The 22,280-nt window shown below is 47.7% G+C and overlaps 1 protein-coding gene across 1 annotated transcript in view; it reads left to right on the top strand.

Annotated features, from left to right (window-relative positions):
• The first annotated feature begins 21,254 nt into the window (after positions 1-21,254).
• The window catches only part of LOC115323066, a 116,375-nt gene continuing 115,349 nt past the window's right edge, over positions 21,255-22,280 (top strand). Inside the window, exon 1 of the mRNA XM_040211139.1 lies at positions 21,255-21,387. Within this exon, the coding sequence (XP_040067073.1) occupies positions 21,291-21,387 (97 nt within the window). The 5' untranslated portion in view covers positions 21,255-21,290. The remainder of the gene's footprint in view (positions 21,388-22,280) is intronic.

The following is a 22,280-nucleotide window of genomic DNA, read 5'->3' on the forward strand; positions in this document are numbered from 1 at the left end:
CACGGTACGGCGTCTTTCATGGATGCCTTGAACCCCCGGCATTCAACAAAGCTGTATGATTTGAGATATAAGGCGACATTCTTTCTCGCTTTCTGAGGAAGTGCGTTTTCTTTCTTCTGTGACAAGGTCTGCTTTCTCTGTTGATGTATTACATCCAGTGTCCGTTCACTCTTCGATGGCGTGTTCGCTGCATCTTTTTTGTACTCTTCCATCAACAAAAGGTGCTGTTTCATGTGATTTTGAGGAATGGTGGTTGTTCCCATCGGCGTTTCAAGAACACGTTCGCACGACTTGCACTGAGCTGTCGAGGACGAGAGTCTTGTGTGTAATACACAAAAGAAGATATTTTCCGGCTTTCTTTTTCTCCTTCTGCCTTGCCGACATCGGACAGGTAGAAAGAAAACAGACCGATAACACACGCATCATACGGATTTCTCAGTGAATAAACATATTCAGAGAAAATGCGTGGCAGGCAGATTATTCGTTGCTTGCTCGAATATTCACAGTTTCTGCGAATATTCGGCTGTGACCAAATATTCGGGAACTTTCGAACATGCAATTTTCGAATCGAATACGCTTCGAATAAGGAAACTATTCTATTCGTATTCAAAACTTCCAATATTCGCACACCCCTACTTATTACAAACAAAATCCTTCGTTACTTAACAGTCACTTTAGTTGTATTGTGGTTATGTGCGTGGGTGTTGTAGGCACGTCTGCTGCTGGTAGGCTTCCGCTAGCTAGTACGCTCTCTAGCGATATCCACTGTGCCGATTCAGTCGTACGTAATGTTCTGAACGGAGTTTAGCTTCCCAAATAAGTAAATAAACGTACGCTTCTACGCTAGATATTATTCGATTGTCGTTCCGCTTGCGATCAGTAAATACCGTTGCGCGAATGCACTGAACGGTATTCATTGCTTCAGCTCTTAGGATAAAAAAAGGGGGTTCGCAAACGTCTAGAACGTCGAAGAGTCTATACTTTTCCATTGCGTCGTTTGCTTGCGAAAACTCCAGGTTCGCTAGGGGCGCCAGCGTCAGCGTTCGCCGCCGCATATAGGTTTTCGGAGGGTTTTCCAGTATTGGCGAAGCTATATCGTATTTGTTATAACTGCATACGTGGACGTGAATATATATACATTTTAACCGCTTTTGTGCTGTTCTCGTTGCATATAAACTTGCAACCGAACGTTTCTAAAGGGCAGAAGGAGTCTCGCAATCGCACTTAGAAGTAAATGACATCTAACGTAAAATACGTTTTTATGGGTTCTGTTGTATATATGGCATATATATATATATATATATATATATATATATATATATATATATATATATATATATATATATATATATATATGCCATATATATGCCATATATATGGCATATATATGGCATATACAGCATATACGTGTATATGGCAAACACAAACGACATTAAATTTCGAAGGTTTTGAATGCCGCATTTGCGCAATTGCAAACGTATCTTTATCTAAGGAACCATAGATAAAGGTACCTTTTCATACCACGGGGGAATCAGTTCGCGGTGCCCGCCCGTGGCATGTGTAGAGACCCACAAGCGCGGGCAGACTCATCGATTGCAGGTGGACTTACATCAAAGTCACATTCAAGGCCAGTTCACAGATACATCGCAGCGCTATATTAGCAGAGGACCGTTGATGCCGCACTGTATCATTGATTAAGCAGAGCTACGCTCATTTAATTCAATATGGCGGCGTTTGCGGCATGCCAACGACGGGCACTACAGCGTTAACCACGCACTTACTGTTTTGGAATGCAGAGGGAATTATCCGGAGACAATACTAACATAGGATATTGAAGTAGTGGGAATGTTTAGGTGTAAAAGCTGCCTTTGTAAATTTCCCAATACGACGCAAAACTTACTTTCAGTGTCATAGAATGGGTGTGGTGGCAAATCTGATGCGCTCTCCTTATGCTCCCCAGCATGCCGATGTATAATGGTGTCGTAGTTACCCGAAGGAGCATAGCAGCACGGGCAAGATGAGACGCCGACTTTGTGCTTCCGGCCCTTTCACGTGAGGTTTTACATGCGACAACCTGTTGGTGGGAGCCCCCCCCCCCCTTCCCTCCCCAAGAAACTGCATTGTCATCCTCCGCAAAGCTCCCGGTGACGCCATAAATGACATGATCGCTGTCAGCCACCGCCACCGCTGAATTTAAAAGGAAACAAAACTGTCTTTCTTTCGAGCCAGGTTCGAACCAGCGACCTACAGATGAGAGTAATCGTTCCTCTATACCACAATGTAAGTATTCTACAGCCAACCGCCCTGAACGGGACAAATTTCAGTTAGAAAGGGTATTATTCAATTTCTTTCTAACTTTGATTAAGCTTGGTTGTCTCATGAGCCTCGAGCATGAACACAACTCCAGAGCGCAGTAAAAGGCAAAGGGCGCATGCTGGAAGCCCGACGTCCGAAAGAGACGTCTTGCCGTTTTCTGGTGGCTGTAGTCAACGTCCCGTTATGCCAGAACGTGCACACGATTATCCGAGAAAACCAACTTGCACGCCGAATGGCTAGACATCCGAAAGTCCGTGGTGAATCCGAAGAACGCGTTTCACATACGGCGCGCTGAGGAACCTCGTCGTAGACAACGTTAGATCTTTGAGGGTGGTCGGGCCAAGTCGAAAGCCCGGGTCCAGCCCGGCCCGCGTTCCGGGCTTGGGCCGGGTAGCACGGATTGTTTCCAGATGAGATGGACGAATAATGCTCCGAACCAAAGGGCGCTGCATTATTCGTATAGCTTCGACTCTGCAAAAAGCCTATATGTCATGGCTTTCTTTGTAGTTCAAAAGTTATGTCACATAGTGCTATCTGATTCAAAGCACTGTCCCCATCAATGATCTCAGACGCATACACCGACAAGTGTATCGAAGCGAAATACCATGGACTATGTAAATGGCATCGTGATTGAACTAAGTATTAAGGATCGCGAACTAATTTAGTAATTATCGCGCATTTTCTAACGTCTGCCACCATGAGTAATGGTGTCCCGAGAAAATTATATTTTTACCTCGAATACACTAATTTAGAAATGTTTGTCAATCTTCGCTGATACACCCGATATATATGATGCTTCAGCTGTAAATATAAAAACAAAACGGCCGACAGATAAAGGCGTACCTTAAATAACATAAAATTAATGCTTTAAAACGTCGTAAGTGTACCTAGGAACGTGGCACACTAGCTTTTGGTCGCTAAAATAGTAACATTGAAATTTTGCGATCGAATAACTTGAACAGAATCGTTCTTATTTGAAAAATATTGTCTTAGAACATCCGATTATGCAATGTTTTATTTTTTCACTTTTTATTATTGTCTTGAGAACATTCTTATATCTCCTGTTGAGCAGAAAATCTTTCCGCGGCCACAGCGACCAATTTCTACCGGCGGAAATCTTTACTCCTTCTCATAAATGTCTACAGTGCAGAGAGAGCATAAGCGCGAAGTCGTGGGTCAACGCAGTGATTTGTATAGACAAGAACTCGCGCGTACAAAGGGCCATACACTCGCCCTCCTCTCTTTGTCAATATAGCATATGTTTGTGACAAGTGGTTTCTAGCTTTTTTCGGGAGTTGTAAACAAATATATTAAAGCATTTAGTGGATGGCTCTTCTCCTGTGTAGGCTTCTCGGTTATGTGTAGGAAGGGAAGGTTCGTGCGGTGTCAGCAGAGGTGCCTTGCTCTCTTCTACCGGCTGCAGCACGGTGCGATCCAGTCTTCGTACTTGGCCGAATCGAGTCTTTGCTTTTTCCCGGACAGTGCTTTCTGACTGTTTCGAGTCAGGCCGGGAAATCCCAGATGATGTGGCAGGAGGTGGCCTGTGGCCTTGATCCGCAGCATGACTTGAAGTCATCTCCCTATTGAGGAACTTTCCTGGTAGTGGTCATTTTGTGTTTTACCACTGCTCGTTCTTATTCTTCTGAAGAGGATACTGGTCGAGCAATAGAGATCGTCCGGGGGGGGGGGGGGGGGGAGGGAGGGGAAGGGGGGAGGGACTGTGTGGGTATTTACACAGCGTGTAGTTGGTCAGCCATTTCAAAGTTGCGACGAGTCACTCGCTGTAGATGAGCAATTTAGCCAGCGCAGTACAACCACTAGCCTGGGGTCTTTAACGTGCACCACGCAGTAGTGATACACGACCGCACGCCGGTACGATGCTCATCCACATCGAAACGAGCAGGAGTGGGGATAGACCGATCTCACCAGCCAGTTTGACTACGCCACCGCTGCCGAAATGCATCGAGGGAACTTTAGTCTTTAGGCACGTGCGACAACCTTGCTGGAGTGCGCGTGTCGAGCATGAGACGGCACGAGCCCTCGCGTGCACGGCCGTCTGCCTCCTGTGAACTAAAGTTGTGGTGGCGTCACGCATGCGCCGAACGTTTAGTGGGATCGGTCTATTGTTGTTGTTGAAAAACTTTATTGAGTTGAAAGATTTAGGAAAGGGAAGGGGAGAAAGGGGAAGAAAAAGGAGAGAGTGGTTGTGTGCCCCTATTCCGGGGCTCCAAGTGCGGAGTGAACTCGGAGTGCTCGGGCCACGAGCAGCCTCTGCTCGGTAGCCGTCGCGTACTTGAGTCACGCTTCCCACTCCTCGAGTTTGGGCTCCTCGACTGGAGCCAGTCCTGGGAGGTTCTTGCATGCCCAGACAACGTGATAAACGTCCACCCAGGGCTCAGCACAGAAGGGACAGTCCGCCGTGGCGTACCGCTCTGGGTACCACAGATGTAGCTGGATCGGTGTGACGAACGTGTCCGTCTGAAGTCGTCTCCACGTGAACTCTTCTTCTTTGCTGAGACCTTTGGCCGGCCCAGGATATTCTGCCCTATGTGTTCGTAGAGCCTTTAAGGCCTCACTGTAAGTGAGCGCACTGTCCAAATCCCTCTGGGGCAGAACCGAGTCCCGGTATAACGCACCTCGGGCCGCAGCATTCGCCGCCTTGTTTCCGACTTGCCCCATATGGCCGGGGGTCCAGATCAGATGTACTCCCTCTACTGCGGTTTTGCGGAGGAGCCTTAGAGCTGGTTGACCCACGACCCCTCGCGCAAAGTTTTGACAAGCTCTTTGTGAATCCGAAATTATCGTCGCACGAGGATTGCAAACCACCGCCAATGCTATGGCCGCCTCCTCCACTTGTTCAACCGTCTGCGCTCGTATGGAGGCGACGCGTCTGATCTGCCCTTGCGCACTGGCCACCGCTATTGCAGCCACCCCCAACACCGGACCGGCCCCATCCACGTACAGGGTTCCCTCTCTGCTGTCCCAGGAACGCGCTAGGGCCACCGCTCGCGCTTGTCTCCGTTCCGCATTCCTATCCGGGTGCATGTTGCGGGGGATTCTACTGATCGTGAATCTCTGCCGGGTCTCAGCCGGCAGCTCTTCCCCCGCGTCTCCGGGCCCGTGAGAACCGCCGGGTACTGCCATTCCCAGTTTGTCCAGAAGCCAAGCTCCATTCACTGTGGAAGAGAGTCGCTTCAGCTGTGACACTAGTTGAGCTTCATGAAGTTCTTCTATGGTGTTATGCACCCCAAGTTTAAGCAGTTTCTCGGTCGCCTTACGCTCCGGTAGCCCCAGCGCGTTTTTGTACGCTCTCCTTATCAGTACGTTTAGCTTTTGCATCTCCGCCTTGTTCAAGTTCAGGTACGGAGTGCCGTACGTCAGTCTGGCAATAATGAAGGCCTGGACCAACTGTATTGCCTCTTTCTCCTTTATACCGTGTCTACGGTTCCTAATTCGCCTCATCATACCACACACCTGCGTGGTCATGGCGTCCAGTCTGTCGATAGTCGACTTGTTCCCCCTCCCCTGTTGTAGAAGCTGGCCCAGAATCCGAACCTCCGCTGGTTTTGGGACCCGGACCCCATCTATCACCACGTCAATGTGATCGACTAGCTTATCGCGAGGGTTTCGGAAGACAAGAAGCTCAGATTTCTCCGGGGCGCACTTAAGCCCGCATCTCATAACGTACTCTCCGACGATATCCGCCGCCGCCTGAAGCTTCTCTTCTATTTCCGCGTCACTGCCCTCCCTGCACCACAGGGTGATGTCATCCGCGTAGATGGCATGCTCCACGTTCGGAACCGCCCTCAGCGCTTCTGGTAGACCCCGCAGCGCAAGGTTGAACAGCAACGGGGAAAGTACTGCCCCTTGCGGCGTACCCCTGGAACCCAGTCTGTATGTCCCAGATTGCATACTTCCCAACGTCAACGTGGCTGTCCTGTCCGTCAAGAAACTGCGGACATATTCGAAGGTTCTTCTCCCGCAGTTAACTGTGCTGAGACCCCTAAGTATGCTTTCGTGCGAAACATTATCAAACGCGCCTTTCAAGTCTAAAGCTAGAAGGCATCTCGTTTGGCCGCTCCTCGGATTCTCCAGTATACCCTTATATATCCACAAGAGTATGTCCTGCGTCGATGTGTGAGGTCTGAACCCGAACTGCGTGTTCGGAAGGAGTTGTTCCTTGTCTAGATATTTCATAACCCTGGAGTTTATGACTCGTTCGAACGCCTTGCCCAGGCAAGATGTAAGCGAAATCGGCCGCAGATTTTCTAGCTTGAGCTCCTTTTTGGGTTTTGGAATGAAGCGAATGTCAGCAACCTTCCAACTATCTGGAGTAAGCCCGCGCTCCCAGAAATGTTCGTTGAAATGGCGTACCAGCTCTTTCAGGTCCCCTTCCCCTAAGTTGTAGAGGAGTTTCGCTGTGAGGGAGTCCGGTCCGGGTGCTGCGCCCTTCCTCATAACCCCGAGCTCATACTCCAACTCCGCGACAGTAATTGGCCTGTCTAATTCAGGGTTTTCCTGCCCTTCATACTCCACGATTTCTCCTGTGGATTCCAAACACAAATACCTTTCCGCCAGCCGATCCATGATCTGCTTGCGGTCCCCGGGTAACTTATGTATCAGTTCCGCTAAACGGCCGCCCGTCACCGCCTTTGCCCTACTCGGATCGATTAAGGCCCTAAGCATCCTCCATGCCTGAGCCGTGCCTAGGCTTCCCCGTATAGAGTCACACAGGCCATACCAGTTCTTCCTAGCCAAGTCCACCGCATAGTCCTCGGCCAGCTTTGTGAGTGCTTGAATCCTCTTCCTCAGCTTCTTGTTGTAGCGCTGTTTCTTCCATCTCCTGGTCAGCCCGCGTCGTGCTTCCCAAAGATGAAGCAGACGCGTGTCCACTGCTGGGGTCTTCTCTGAGAGTTCCACTTCAGCCACGAACGGCTTGACACTGGCGATCACCTCCGAAGACCAATCCTCGATGTTCTCGATGCTAGCTGCACCTTTCCCTCTCTGTTTTCGCCATCGGTCCCAATCCGTTATTCTTGCCTTTCCCGTCTTTCTTGTGTATCCGGACTCGTGAATAGTCGTTTCGAGGATACAATGATCGCTACCGAGTTGCTCCATGAGGTTAGTCCACTCAGCGTTCGCCACGTTCTTGACAAGCGTCAGGTCCGGACAGGTGTCTCTGCATGAGCTCGTGCCCGTCCTGGTTGGCTGATCAACCTCGGTAAGCAATGTTAGGCGTTCCTGGTTGATGCTTTCCGCCAGCCTTCTGCCTTTCGGAGAAACGTACTTGTAACCCCATCCCGGGTGAGGGGCGTTGAAGTCTCCCGCAATAACCACAGGGTCCTTCCCCGCCTCCTTGACCACCTTCGCGATGAGCCGCCTGTAGTCCGTCTTATGGTTCTTTGGATTTCCATACACGTTCACCACATGTACACCCCTATCCCCTTTTTTCACTGGGATGATCACAATGTGACAGCACGACACCTCACAGCCATCCAAGTCTAGTCTCGTGGCTGCGTATGTCTTGTGCACAAGCGTCGCGACGTATTGGTCGCCCTCAATTGTAGCATAGTCTTTGATCTTCACTGGTTTCTTGCCCGGCTCCTGCAGCAGTATCACCGCCGGGGGATTGGGTTCAAGCGACACCCTCAGGCTAAGGCTCGCCTGTTTCCGACCCATCCCCCTGCAGTTCCACTGCCACACTTTCAAACTTGGCTTCGCTGACTTGCGCATGATTCTGCGTCCGAAATTTCTGCGTCCCGTAGAGGCTCGCCCGTTTTCTCCGCTTCGAGACGAGCTGCCTGAAGAGGCTCTCTTGGTTTTGCTCAAGAGTCTTTCCCAATTTCTCCAGCTCGGTGACCCTGCATGTCAGCTGCATCAGTTGGCTGGTGAAGAATTCTTGAAGTCCCTGGATCGCCCGCTGAACGGTCGTCTCCACGATCGCTTGTACTTGCTCTGCCGAGACTCCCCCGGTTCTTTCTCTTTTGTTCCAAAGTTTCTCTATGGTCTTTTTGCAGTGGGTCACGTCCCTCCGCAGGTCTTGTATCGCTCCGTTGCTGCTCGCCCCTCCACCTTTGGGCTGGGACGTGCTCCTCGACTCCTGATCCCCGACCCTTGGGAGTTCCGGCCACTTCTTGCGATTGCCTGGATCAGTGAAGATCCCTTCGATAGAGGTGCTTCGCTTGCTCTTTTTTCGCTTGCCGTTTTGCCGGCGCCGCTTGGATGTAGTCATATCTCGAGACGCGCTTCTCCCACAGCTGGCGGACCGGCTGCGCGAGCGGGTGCGCGAGTCTGACACGCTCCGTCCCGACTCTCTCGAAAGCCACCGCACGTGCTGCGCGCCGTCGCGACGTCTCCCCCGACTCCGTCTAGGCTCCCTGCTTTTAGTATCCTTGTAGAACTTCTCCGGGCAGTGTCTGTCGTAGGTCTTGTGGGCCCCCCCGCACAAGGCACACTTCGGCACACACTCATGGTCCTCAGCGACCTCAGTGGCCCTGCACGCCGAGCACGCAAATCCCTCCGGCTTGCTGCATACGTCGGTCCGATGGCCCACTTCACCACAGTTCAGACAAGCCGCCCTAGTCTTCTTATAGATAAAGCAGGGAGTCTCAAGCCAATTGAAGCTCACCGTGAACGGTACCTTCTTCCCCGCAAATACGATTACCGCAGACTGTGACTTCCCTAGCCTCCTTGCTTCTAGAACTTCGTATCCCACAGCTCTGGTTTTCTGTCGAATCTGTTCGTTAGTCAGGTCAGGCCGGACACCGTGTATGACGCCGCGGCACGCATCTTCGCTCGGGGAGACATGATACGCTTCGACGTCTAGCACGCCGACAGGAAAATTCAGTTTCTTGATACCTGCGACGGCTTCCGCTTCGCTCCATTCGTCCGTACAAACCATGATTGTATTCTGTGCTTCCAGCAGCCTTACGACCGTCTTCTCGTCCAATCCTCTCGGCAGGGAGCTCTGGACCGCTTCCCCGATCAGGCTCCTGTACCGCGTCAGGTCCACCGCGACCCGATGAGGTTTGATAATGACCTTGTGCTTGTAAACTCTGAGACTGGGCAACCTCAGAGTTTTCCTCGCCTTGAAATTCTCCGCCGTTGTTCCCCCGGCTTCATCTCGAACCTGTTTCTCGAGGCCTTGTGTCTCCCTCTTGCTCTTTTTCTTCTGCATCAGTACTTGCACCCAACTGTTGCCGGGTCCTCCGTCCTCCTGGTCCCCCAAGGTGGCATCCTTGATTCCATCATCCCGGAGTGGCCGCTGCGCCGGGTTGATAAATCCATGCGCCACCTCGTCTGGGTTATAGCCGATCACTCGACCGGTACCTGGAGTTTCTTGGGTCCTTGTATCCATCCTCCGGCCTTCAGCCCCCACCAGGACGGCGACCGCCACGCGATAGGCCTAGCTAGGCGGCCGCTCCGAGAAGCTCGGTGCGGCGCGCCCTGCGGCGCGAAGCCTAACGAGTGTTAACAGGCGCTCCGTGGGCCAGAATCGTGACAATGTCCTTGAAATGAGAAAGATTCGGCTCACCGGCATGAAAGTGGTATCGAGCGAAACCAGAACGTTAGCTCTGTCTTCTCCAACACTTTTCACCGCACAGAAAAGGAATTTTCCTAGAAAAAGGACGATTTTCTGCGGAGCCCATAGAACATGCGTCCGCTCTCAGCACGTGCGTGCACGCGCTCCTCTCCGGTCTATTGAGCCCAGGAGCCTGGGTTCTGCAGCGCGAGCTTTCGCTCCACGTGCTCCGAGCTGGTCAGCGCTAGCCCACTCGGCCAACCGATCCCCACGAGATCGTCCGGGATGTGGGCGTATTCGTTCTGCAGAACGAGCGTGCGTGGTGCCTTGCACCACACTGCCGGGACCACGCCCGGCCCCGGGTCAGGAGCCTGTCGAAATCGAAGGACGGGTACGGGAGAGCGTCTTTATGAGCCTTGTTGCCCGGATCGGGCGCGCGGGGGCGCCGTTTGCTGCAGCGATGTCTGCCGTATGGTATGAAAGTATAGGGCCGAATGTATACCGAAAGGTCCTCGGAATCCAACTTACCCTCAGGGTGCATCCTTCTTTGTTGAGGTGTTGCGAAAGTGAGTAGCATTACTGTTATCTAGCATGAGGACTTCGTCGCGCGTAGTGTCCGCCTTTTCGCATGCCTGGAGCGCCCGGACACAATCATTGAAGAGCCAAGCGAGCGTGTATCCGTGCCTGGTGGCGGCGGATACTCGAGCTCCCATATGGAGTGCCTCGAGTTTGCCGTCTTGAATGCCTTCCGGTCGGGTAGGGCATACGAGTTCGTTCGTAATTTGGTCGTTCTGAAGCTGGTATTGGCCTTATGTCGCGTTAGCCGAGAGCCGCTTTTTTTCGGGGGCTAATTAGAGCCACAAGAGGAGGATGGACTTTCCTGCTAACCGTTTTATGTTTACCCATTATTGATTGTACTTTAGACTAAAATCAACTACAAAAAAAAACATTGCTAAAGTGATTTAAAAAATATAATACATGTGCCCTGTCACCAACAGGTGTGCGGCTCACTCTTTTGCCTTTGGAGAAGCAGTTCTTCTCAGGTTCCAAACGCTTGACTAAGCTGGATCTGCATTATATCTACCACTGATAGTCATATGAGTCTATCTGAATAACCCAGAGGAATCAAGCGCTAAATAAAAGGATGTTGACACGGGGCAGAAATTTCTCCCTCTGCTCCTCGAAATGCGCGTAACGTGGTAACACGATCAAGTGTTTGCGCGGATTTGCGCTTCCGTTGACATCCCATCTGGATGAGGTAGCTTTGGCTCGGGCTGCACAAACAGTCCGCGCCTTTGCGTGGGATCTCTTCGCAAAAGACCAATCTCACCAGGAGTTGCGCGACGCCACCGCTGCCGCGGTGCATTTAGGTACATGTAGTTCTCCACAGTTTTCCGGCCGCGTAAATGCACATTGTACGCCCGGCGTCTGGAAATGTTCGGGTTAGCACGAGACTTTTGGCAGGGTGTTTACTCATGGTTTTCAATTGGTGGCTTCACATGTTGCATGTCACGGAGCTATAATAACAGCACCAGGCAAAAAGGCCTCGGATATTACGCCTTCCCGAAAGAAAGAATCAGAGTAGCGATGTGGGCGAGTTGGTTCATGCTTAGGAATGCTAGCAAGAGACCTCAGGTTATCCCGTATCAGCACAGAATTTCCCACAACCTGAAAAAGGTGGCGGGGAGGTTTGATGTCCCTGTCGTGTTTTCGGCGCCTCGTAAGCTGGCACACCTTTGTTCTAAAGTAGCCGAGAGGAGGGGGGGGGGGTGGGAACCAATGCACTGTAAACCACAGAAAGAAGTACGTGGATTGTGCGATCGGAGTGGTGTACAGGATCCCGTTAAGCTGTGGAAGAGTTTACATCGGGCAAACGGGCCGTTGCATAAATGAAAGGGCACGCGAACATGACTGGTCGCTTAGTTCAACAGCAGGAGGGCATTTGCCCCTGCACTACGGAACATGCAAATGTCATCCTGATTTCAATAAGATCACAATCATGGGGAGGGGAGCAGATAAAACAGCCAGGGAAATTTTAGAAGCGTATGGAATAAAGAAGGAGGTGGAACAGAACTGCGTGAGTCAAACTTCTGTGTATTTACATAAGAAGGAGATTACTTTCATGGACACGTGTTGATGCGAGTGTGTTTTTTTTGTGGGTGTTTTCTTCGTTGGGTCCTTTTCAATAAATATTCAGTTGTCAGTTCAGCGCTCGTCCTGTGTACTCCTTTTCCTCCCGTCCTTGTCGTTTGCGCGCTGTTTCCATTATTTCTAAACGAAAGAAAGAAGCATAGCAAAGAAAGCTAAACAGAGCCGGACAGAGCGGTAGGAAAAATAGCGCTTTACGATTTGTTTCGCGATTTGTTTTATAATTTATATCCACGTTATTGCACGTCAGCTAAAAAGTGTAAGATTGCAGGGCACGAGACATAGAGCGTGCCGAAGTGCACCGTACGCTGGAATCTCTCTAAGCATTTGCTCCGTAGCGGTCTATCGGTTGCCCTATTCAACCGCACTGCTTTGGGGAGGCCGTCTATAACACACTTTTTGCTCGATGTATTTTGGTGGTTATAACTGTCATTGCGACGACATTTTTCAAGCACAACTGTGCTTCAAAAGATCTAGGACAATCACTAAAAAAAGAGAAGCGATTTCAAACATGCATCACTTGAAATAAAACAACTTTTCCCGAAAAGTCTTTTTGTTTTTTTCACAAATACGTGAAAACACCACATAATGCAATTTAGAAGTGCAAAACTTACCGCCAAAAATTTAACAAACGAACCTCATCCATTTTGTCCTGGTCTATTAGGCGGACGTTACTGATCCATTCTGCATTAACACCAGTCGAGACCGCAGAAAAAAGCTTCCCCCATCGAGAGGCTGTTAGCGCTCGGAGCTTGCGCAAACAAAATAAAAATGAATAAAAACCGTACACGAAAAATCATCCCCACCACAAGCTTTAAGGTGACAGATGCCAGTTGCTACGCGCGTCAGGCATGAGCTTTCTGTAGATCATTTCTTCCTTTTGTGCAGACTCCTCCTGCAGTTCATCAGCATCCTGCCGCACAGGCTATTAACCAGAACGAAACAACCTTTAGCAAACTATCGCTCCCCGAGAGAGTCTATTTAGCTCCTCTTACTTCATTCATGCTTAAAAGTTATGCCCAAGCCTGCGCACTACCAAGCTCAGTTTTTCACCAACACATTTGATGCTCTTCCGTGGTGCTACACCGAGCCGATTGTCCCTCAAATTTTCTCGTTCTTTACCATTGCACAGGATGTTCACTTATTTCCAAGATAATCGAGACGTCCAGGCAGCGGGAATGCTCGAGTAGTGGCGTCGTATTTTTTTCCCGCGGCCGCAGTGGGACCACCGCGTGAACGGCACACTCTAAAAAAAAAAATGGAGGAAAAAAGTAGCAACGGCGCGCCTTCTTCCCTTCTACTGACGCGCCCCCAAGCGGACACGAGAAGAAGGGAGGAACGAGACGTTTTCCTCCTTCTCCAGGCAGACGGGAGAAAGCTTTCGCCCTCCCGACTCATCTTCTTTCGGTTTCGTTTTTCGAGCCGGTCGCGCACGTTGTTTAATAAATAGCTGTTGAGTTCATTGAGCTTCAGCGGCAGCGAAGGAGGCCTGTAATTCCGTCTTCTAGTCTAAACGTGCAGAACATTTCGGTTGCATTGACGTTTTTATCACTAATTTTATCAAACGAGCAAACGAAGCCGCTAGAAACAGCGAAGTTCCGGAGCAGTGCCAGCAGCGCCACGTACACTGGGGGATGGCCGTCTCCGGATTTCGGGACTCGCGCGGCACAGAACTACAGGAGCGAAACCACGCTGAACTGTGTCTACGTTTCCGACGATATGGAAACCGCAGGAACTGCGTCCAAGACAGGCAGGTTTTGCTGCCGGCTGCCTGGGTGCCTTCCGTGCTGAGTTCGGTTTTGTTTTCCGATGCCGAGTGCAACCGGCGTTCAACGTGGTTCTGTGTTTGTGCGTGTCAGCAACATAGCTGCAACATCGTGATGGCAGTGTTGTGGGTTGTGAACAGAAGACTGGAATTATCGCCGATGTGACCGTGTGTTCGCGTATCAGTGGTGTAACAAGAAGATGAGATCGTAAACTGTTGGGCATTGATGCCGCTGGTCGGGCCGTGATCGGAGGGGGCGGGGTGTCGCAGGTTGACGTTCCGCTTTATATTAAAAAGTTGAATACCACTTGAGGGATTACGTGCAATCGATCAACGTGCGGATAGTCATGTTGGAACGCTGGTCTGAGCAGTAGAGGCTCCTATCGTACAGTGGCCAATGTGACTGTCGGAATTGTCTCGTTTCCGAAAGCGATTGCGCTCTGGGGCAAGGACTGAACAGTACGAAATCGTGACGGAAAGTACGTATATTTACAGTATGGAATTTCGGAATTAAAAAACAATAGTAGGTAAAATCGAAAAAAAAAAGCTACCCTTTATTTTGCTGTTTAAATATACTACGGTTCCTGGAGGAACTGCCCTCCAAGTGGCGCGCTGGGATGAGCGCTAGAGGTTTTCGGGCTCGCCACGGCGTAGCTCCGTACCTGCCGCAAGTCGCGCGGCTTTGACTGCATTCAAGTTGATCGAAAAGCGATTTCTCAGCCCGTGAAGCATCACTTCCAGCTGAGTGAATATCCGCTCTACAGAGATTAATTCAAGACGGCAATTGCAGCTTTGCGCGAACAGCACAAATAGAAAAACCAATAGAAATACGGGCTACGACGTGCCATGTGGGAAAACAAACTCATGGCTTCGAACCGCATTGGAGCGGCTTGATTTATTGGCTTTCAAGTAATTACGGCAGGATCGAGCGTTTAGTTTTTAAAAAGAGATTCATCCCCTGAGCCATTCAAAATACTCTCAGAGTTACGACATTGCCGGGAAAAAATCAACATGCTGGCAATATTTTGTATTGCTTAGGAAGTCACCGAAAGGTTCCGTACGTTCAAAACGACCAGTATAAAAGACGGAAACGCAGAGCACGGGTGTAGTGTTCGGGTTAGTGTGGTGTTCCGTTGTATTTATATTTGTGTGCGCCCTGTATGTGCTCAATGTCTGTTCACCTGATGCTTGTAATAAGCGTAATGTGTCATTGTAGAGGATCTCAAACCACGTAGTGGCCTGAGAGAAGGAAATTATTTTTTTGTAGAACATGAATTGGGCGGTACCCAGCGCCACCTAGCCTAGCTACTTGCAATTACTCTGCTTGACCACGCCATCTGTTGGCTAGCGATTTAACCTTCTTTCACGCTACGCGATAGACAGCGGCTTCGACTTTGTTCTGTTTGTTCTTTCGAGAGCGGCTTTTGGTTTCGCGGATTGAGTTTGCCCTTCTCCGTGATGTGCGGTTGACGAAGGAATTGTGACTCGAGGAACACCAAAGGTAAGACGCAAAGTGCGCAAAGTAACTGGGTATCGGTTGTCTCCGTTTAACATCGCAGTGCTGTAGACGAGAAGACCAAGTAACTGCTTTCGAAACGCAAGTTTCTGTACCTATGGGGGGAATCTGGCTTCGGAAATAGATACAGTTTGCGAGGAGCTCGTGTTACGCTTTTATTTGCTGCTGCTCTCGTCCCGTACAAGAGACGTAGCGTCCTCGTCGAGCCTTATTGGGCTCGATTTGCTCGATTCGGGGCCGCCGTATTGAGATGCAAGCGACGGAGGAACTTTGCTCCCCTGCTTCAGGGACGAAAGTTTCTCCCTTTCTAAAGGAACATAGGTTACAAGACCGTTCCTCCCCTAAGGGAGGACTATCCATACCCTTTTTTCTAAGAGTGCAGTGGGCTCACGCGTTCACAAAGACGGAGAAGCAGACGACGACGAAACAGACGACAAAGGGATTCTAAAGCGATAAGACGACTGTAACTGCTTTTCTGCGCTAGCTGACAAACTAAGGCATAACAAACAACACAATCTTATGAAGTACAGACATCCAGGATAATCCAGGACATCCAGGACATCCAGGTATATAAGTTTGTGTTTTTTTTCCTAATAAATTCAGTTGAGAGTGCGCCCTGTGTCGTTGTCAATCTACTCTTTGTCCGTGTTTTTTTGGCGCTTATTTTCCCAGGATAATCAAGCTGATACCGGGGCGTCCCAAACGATAAACTACGATGATGTACGCGCAGCTTCCGTAGCCGGGAAGCCGGAAATGGATGACTACAAGTAGCATGGCGGCGGCACCACTTCCGGAATGCGCGCGCCTGCGCAGTTCGCTTGGTGACATCGGTCTATTGGTGGTATTTTATTCGCGCTTCTGGCAACTTAGAGATTTTGCTCAGAGGAATACTGGCGGTAGCGTCGGGATCGCCTAACTTGTGGTGGCTTGTGCTGTTGCGCATGTCGTCCGAGGCATGGTTCAAGGCACTCAAAGGAGTCTTCCGTATTCATGAATGCCGTCTTTAAGCCACTTTTCATACAACTCGTTTTTGATTCCGCGTTCCTTGTGTTTCATCCACTCATTCAAAAAGCATATTTTTCTACTTTTTTTTTAGCACGAAGAAGTTTGTTATTTTTTGCATCTTACAGCCTGCTTCTATAATCGCATATCGGCGTTTCATGCACGCTTATTTTTTTCTACTGTCGTCAGCTCGCATCGAGCTCTGTTGTAGGGAATGCAACTGCTAAATGCGTCTGATAACACTGACATCCCTCTCGGCTCCCCACCGCGCGTGTGAATACTGGAGTTGGGGAGGGAGTCCCGCTGGTTCCGAAGATCACTGACGTCACGCACACCCCTCCCCGAAAAGCATCCGTCATGTGAATGGCCCTTAAAAAGCAAAAACATATTTATACATTTTTGGTTGTGACCTGCAGATCCTTACTATAGATTCTTTTTTTTTTCTAGCAGAGCCACCTTTTTAAGGTATCTTCAAGAGTGTCCTGTCGGTATCGGGAAGGAGAAGGGAGATTTCACTTGCTACCACAGGGCGTTAAGTTCATATCAACTGGCATTTAGTTGATTACAATTCCTTTACAATCACAATATATACTGCATTTAATAAACAAAGAAACACACACACACACGCACGCACGCACGCACGCAGACACACACACACACAAAATGTATTATTCAGTGGCAGCAACACTGCAATAATTTCTGAGTTAATACTAATATCATCATTTATTATTGTTCCGAAGAACAGAGCACGTTGCAGAGAGGGGAGTGCCTCGTACCTTGTACGATGGCCGCGACGCGCTGACTGTGAAATGGCAGTTTCCAGATCTCCACAGAACATACAAGAAGCACCTAAATCACTGCTTTTGCAATTTCCGATTTGAAGGAGACTTTTGTTTCAGTTGATGCCACACTTTTACAATATGTCCAATAAACTACCGTATTCTGATCTTGCGTGGATGTCGTCGTGCCTCTGTACCATCTCTGACCCATGACGCTAAGTAATGTCTAAAATACGTTTTATAACTCTAGGTGAACGAAGAATAACGTTATAGGCAGATATATATGCATATATATTGCTCTCATGCTCGACTCAATGCTAGCAAACAAGAAATTAAAGATTTCTAATTAGCTTAATGTGTTTCGCAAAACCCTTCACCAATATATGACATTTGACATGAATGCCAACTTCAGATGTCGTGTGTCACGATAGAAACAACTTTACTACAACTGATATTGAATTTCAAAGGCCCTTAATACCCCATTCACACGATCATAAAGAAACCTTTATCTAAAGGACCTGCTTGGTTGGCGGCGAATACGTTTACGATCCTCCGCGCGTGGCATGCTCACGCAACCTAAATGTGCGGGCAGATTCAATGATTGCAAAGGGATCTACGTTAAAGATACATGCATGTTGACAGTGGGAATGAGGTATTGAATACCGGGTAAATAACAAATTTATTCATAAAGAGAGACTTGAAAAACACGCCCATGTGTACGTCAAGCAGGACGTCCATACAAACCACATTCCTCACAAATAAATGTTTCGGAGAGAACCTCTCAACGAGATAGGCTCGAGTGCGTATTTTCCAGACTTGTGAGCTTTACAAACATTGATTTCCAAGGCCAAAAGCTCGGCGAACAGCGTACAGGCGTGCTTGCGGTCCTGTATCACTAACTGCGTGATTAGTGTTAAAGACCTCAGATTTGCAGTGGTCCTGCACTGGCTAAATTTTTCTTCTACTGTGGGTACACGAAGCGCCCACTGGAGTAGTCAAGCTTACCTCTGTGTAAACATACACTCAACACAATTTAGGTCAAGAAAAACCTGGTTGCTTCTCAAGCTGTATACACAAATGGTGATCCAATGTAGAAAGCTTAAGTTTAAAAAAAAAAAACATTTCAAATAAAGGCAATAAAAAAGCCACATTCTGGCGGTGATCTTAAGTACCTATGCAAGTCATCAGTTTGTAAGCTGTTTTGGCTGCTTTTGAACGTTAGCTTTTTTATTGTAAAGAAGCTGCTTCACGGCATCGTCCGCAATACCAATTTGGCTCAAAGCTTGTCATAAAGTTTTGAAAGGGGAACTGTTATTTCAGCCACGCTTTATTGTGACGAATGCTCTCTCCAGGAAAACAATTATCACCTACAATTTGACATTTCATGCAGATATTTCTCAACAAGATCACCGCGTTGTCACTATAACTTTTGGCGTTCACTTTTATCACATCTTCATAGAAAGGGCGTAAATTTCAAGGTGCGAGATCACCTAAGCCATAGTCGCTAGACTCTTGTTTTTGCCCTCTAGCACGCCGCATTAACCTTAAGTGCCAAATTTGTTTTCAAAAAGTAACCTAAAACTGCCAGATTCTTTTTTTTTATTTTGAATTGTTACTCCTCTAGTATTACACATAAAATTCGAAAAGTTTATTATGCAAAAATCAGCGGAGGCGAAGAAAATATTTGCCAACGAATGCGATTGCTGCCATCTATGATCAGGACCGCAAAACTACTCGGACGAGCCGAGCTCGTCCGTGGAATTGAGGGCAACCGAAAAAAAAAAAAAAAAAAAAACACTGGACGAGCTGAGCTCGTCCACGGTATTTTTAGCCAGAAAGTGGCCGACGAGCTCGGCACATCCAAGGCACTTAAAAGGTTAAAAGGCTGGCAAGGTACACATCAAACACACGTACGCGGGGTATAGACGGTTAACCGAACTCGGGTTTCTTCGAGCAGCTGCGATGTAGGTGCAGTAGAGGTAACGACACTACTTGATTATCTCTCTCTCTCTCTCTCTCTCTTTAATTTGTGTCTTGCGTATAAATATGTTTTCGGATAAAAAGGGACTAATATATTCGGGCAGTGAAACATTGCTTCTCACTGCCATTTTTCAAAGGCGTTCAAAGTGCATAGCATTTGTCGGGCCAATTTGCTTTCCTCCTTTTGGGAGCACAGAAGGGGGTCACTCTGGTGCGCAGTTTGTGGGTTTTGTGAATAGAGAAAGGTATCAGAGAGTTAGGTCACGTCACGGTGTCACGTGGAGGGATAGTTTCACGTGACCTCAGTTTCGCGTGACGACATGAAATCCCGTGACGTCATGATGTGTCCGTGGCATATCTTTGTAACAGATACCACGGGCCCAAAAATAACCGAAGTTGGCCCTTGAAGGCTATGCATTTATTACTCTTAAAGTCACCCTCAGTCCTTTGGAAAGAACATTCGCAAAAAAAAAAAGGCATAACCATATCAGTTGAGAGTGTTCTTGAACGATGATCTCGTCGAATCGTTTTCGACCTCAAAGAACTTCGCCAACGTCTAAACAAGTTGTGCGCACTGCGTTGCTTTTTAAAGGTCAAATGGCAGACAAACAGTGCTAGCTGCGCATCGTTTGCAAGCGTTCACAAGCTTGATGGGAAAGGGCCTTATAACCTCCTCTTACGTCGGGAGAACACACCGGCGCCATCAATCAAGGGGCCATGGGGCACGTGGCATCTCCGAATACATTTTTCCCGCATCATTTTTTTTTTCGTTTTTGGCTTTGAAATTTTGACAATGGTATAAACGAGCATGTCTTATAAATAGTTTGTACGTTTGATCTCGCAAATATAACAAAACCTTCCGTCCAGTTAAATTCAGTTCCAGAGTCACCTCATGGATGGCGCCTGCGTGCCAGTGTGTTCTTTCGTCGTGATACGTAGGTCCCATGAACCCGGTCGTAAGCAAATGGAAGCGAGTAAACTCACCTTATGTGCTTCTGACTAACCCAAATTGGAGAACTCGAACAACATAGCCGAACCTCCCTGCACTTGGCCGCCTTAGTCTGCACAGAACCTGCTCCAACATAAGAGGAAAAAAAGCTACTGCAAGTCCTCTACTCTGCCTTATTGGTGGTTTCCTCATCTCCGCTTGACTTTTTCAGTGTTTGCTAAGCTGAAGTGAAAGTAATGGCGGGCTTTGTGGAAATAACGTATTCTGCTATTCTTAAAAGTAAACGTTCGTTGTAGCACTTATCTCGATGCATTTGTTGTTTACAATCAGACTTTCTGCCTGTAAAGGGTGTTATGCGGCTGGTTCATCAAAAAGTGGTTTTCAGTGTATAGGAAAAAACGGCAGTTAATATTCTACAAGACACGTAACGAGGTACACGGGCCTGGCAAAGTATTGCTATAGAATCAATACATGGTAAATGTATTTCATTACGCAGATACACGTACATTTTTCAAATGTAAGAGATACAGATACTCCAACGTATCACTTAAGGTTCTCTCGCAATAGGTTTATATCGCGATATTGTCCAGCCCTGTTTTATAGACTGGTTATGTGATATAAACTATTTTGTGACGCTGCATTCAACCGGACTCGTTCCAAATTCAAGAACGTAACTGCGTGCGCTAATAAATTATTTCAATGTTCTGATCAAAATTAAGTTCCGGTAGCAAACAATAATCAGCAACAAGTTTCAATTACCCCTCAGTCAGTGACGGCATTCTTTAAGCAATCTGCATAAAAGTGAAAACCATGCACGACAACTCAGTCTCCTGTCTTTTAGGTAAGCGCGCAACTTGTTGGTAAAACACAGACGTTTAAGTCTAAATAGTGAGAACGGAGAGGATAAACTGAAACACGAAGCTCCAAATAGACTGAAAATATTGTTTGTTAAACAACATCCCTAAAGAGGCGCACGATCAAAGCGAAGCACAGCTCGAAAGCATAACGACAGCGATTTCTTTTTGCTTGTCATAAAAACAGGGCTGAGCAAGAACTCTTCCCAACAACAACTTCAAAAATAACAAAACCAGGGTGACCAGGTAGCCAGATGTATTAACCAGAAATGTCAACAATCAGGCAAAATGAGCCACGTTGACAACGTTGACAATGAGACAAAAACCGTAACAAATTTTCCTATTTCAAGAAACACCGCCCAGAACTCTATTTATGGTCATTTGCTCTACATGTCACGCAAGATTTATTTAATTCGCCTTGTTCTTACTTCCAGGTGTGTCGCCAGTTTTCTATTGGCGATGGCAACTTTTCGTACCAACGCACTAATCTACGATTTTGACGGAGACTGCAAAAAGTTCGGTTTTCCATTTCCTGCATGGACTCAGCCTAGATCAGGTCAGTATTCTCCATGGTGTTCTCGAGCACTATTCGGGTGTAAAAAGTTCGTCTAAATATACCAATGAACTGCGTGCCTTGAAACTTTCAACAAAAGTGTCTTTTGGTTGGAGCATTTCTCATGCTCATATTTTATGGGTGTATTCTTTAGAGTAAAATATGAAACGAAAGAATATATATTGTTCCTATGCCCGAGCAGGAAGACAGTAAAGACCTTCTCATTGACGCTGGTATATACTCACAGATGGTAACACACAAACACTGATCCGCTGTATTTGCTCTCAAGTATTTAGTTGAAACCATTTTTTTTCACGTTTTTCTTTTGTGTTATGCTATGTGAAAGTAGCAGCGGCAGCCAGAAGTTTTTACCATATTTTTTTCTTTGTACACAGAAAAAAGCTGAGTCTTTTAGCCTTAATATTTTTACCGAAACCAATACACTCAGTCTTTTTTAGTATAATAAAGGCACCGCCCAAAGACAGCTTTGTGAAAATTTTCAGTGCGGTCAATCTTTTGCTTCATATATGGGCGATTTTATTTCAAATAGTGCAGGAAAATGGAGTCATGTTTTAAAACATTTAAAAAAAGATAACTATGCTGGGCAAACTCTTTACTATGACGCAACTCAGAACCGTTTTTGCTTCATATTTTTAGCTTTCGATCTTTTTACTACTAATGAACCAAGCACGAATTTCGGGATTCGGGCAATCGTCACAGGTACCATATTTTGGAGCTCCTCCTGGCTCTGATACCTTCCGCACAACAAAGAACCTTTCTTGTGCGGAGGGTATAAAATACATAATTTTTTTAAACTCCATGAAACGCTCGAGATATTCGTAAGATTTTGTTATTTTTATTTATTTCTGTTATAAGTAATCCAGAACCTGACCCCT

Source organism: Ixodes scapularis, unplaced genomic scaffold, assembly GCF_016920785.2.
Source record: "Ixodes scapularis isolate PalLabHiFi unplaced genomic scaffold, ASM1692078v2 PGA_scaffold0__279_contigs__length_252992795, whole genome shotgun sequence".
Taxonomy (NCBI): domain Eukaryota; kingdom Metazoa; phylum Arthropoda; class Arachnida; order Ixodida; family Ixodidae; genus Ixodes; species Ixodes scapularis.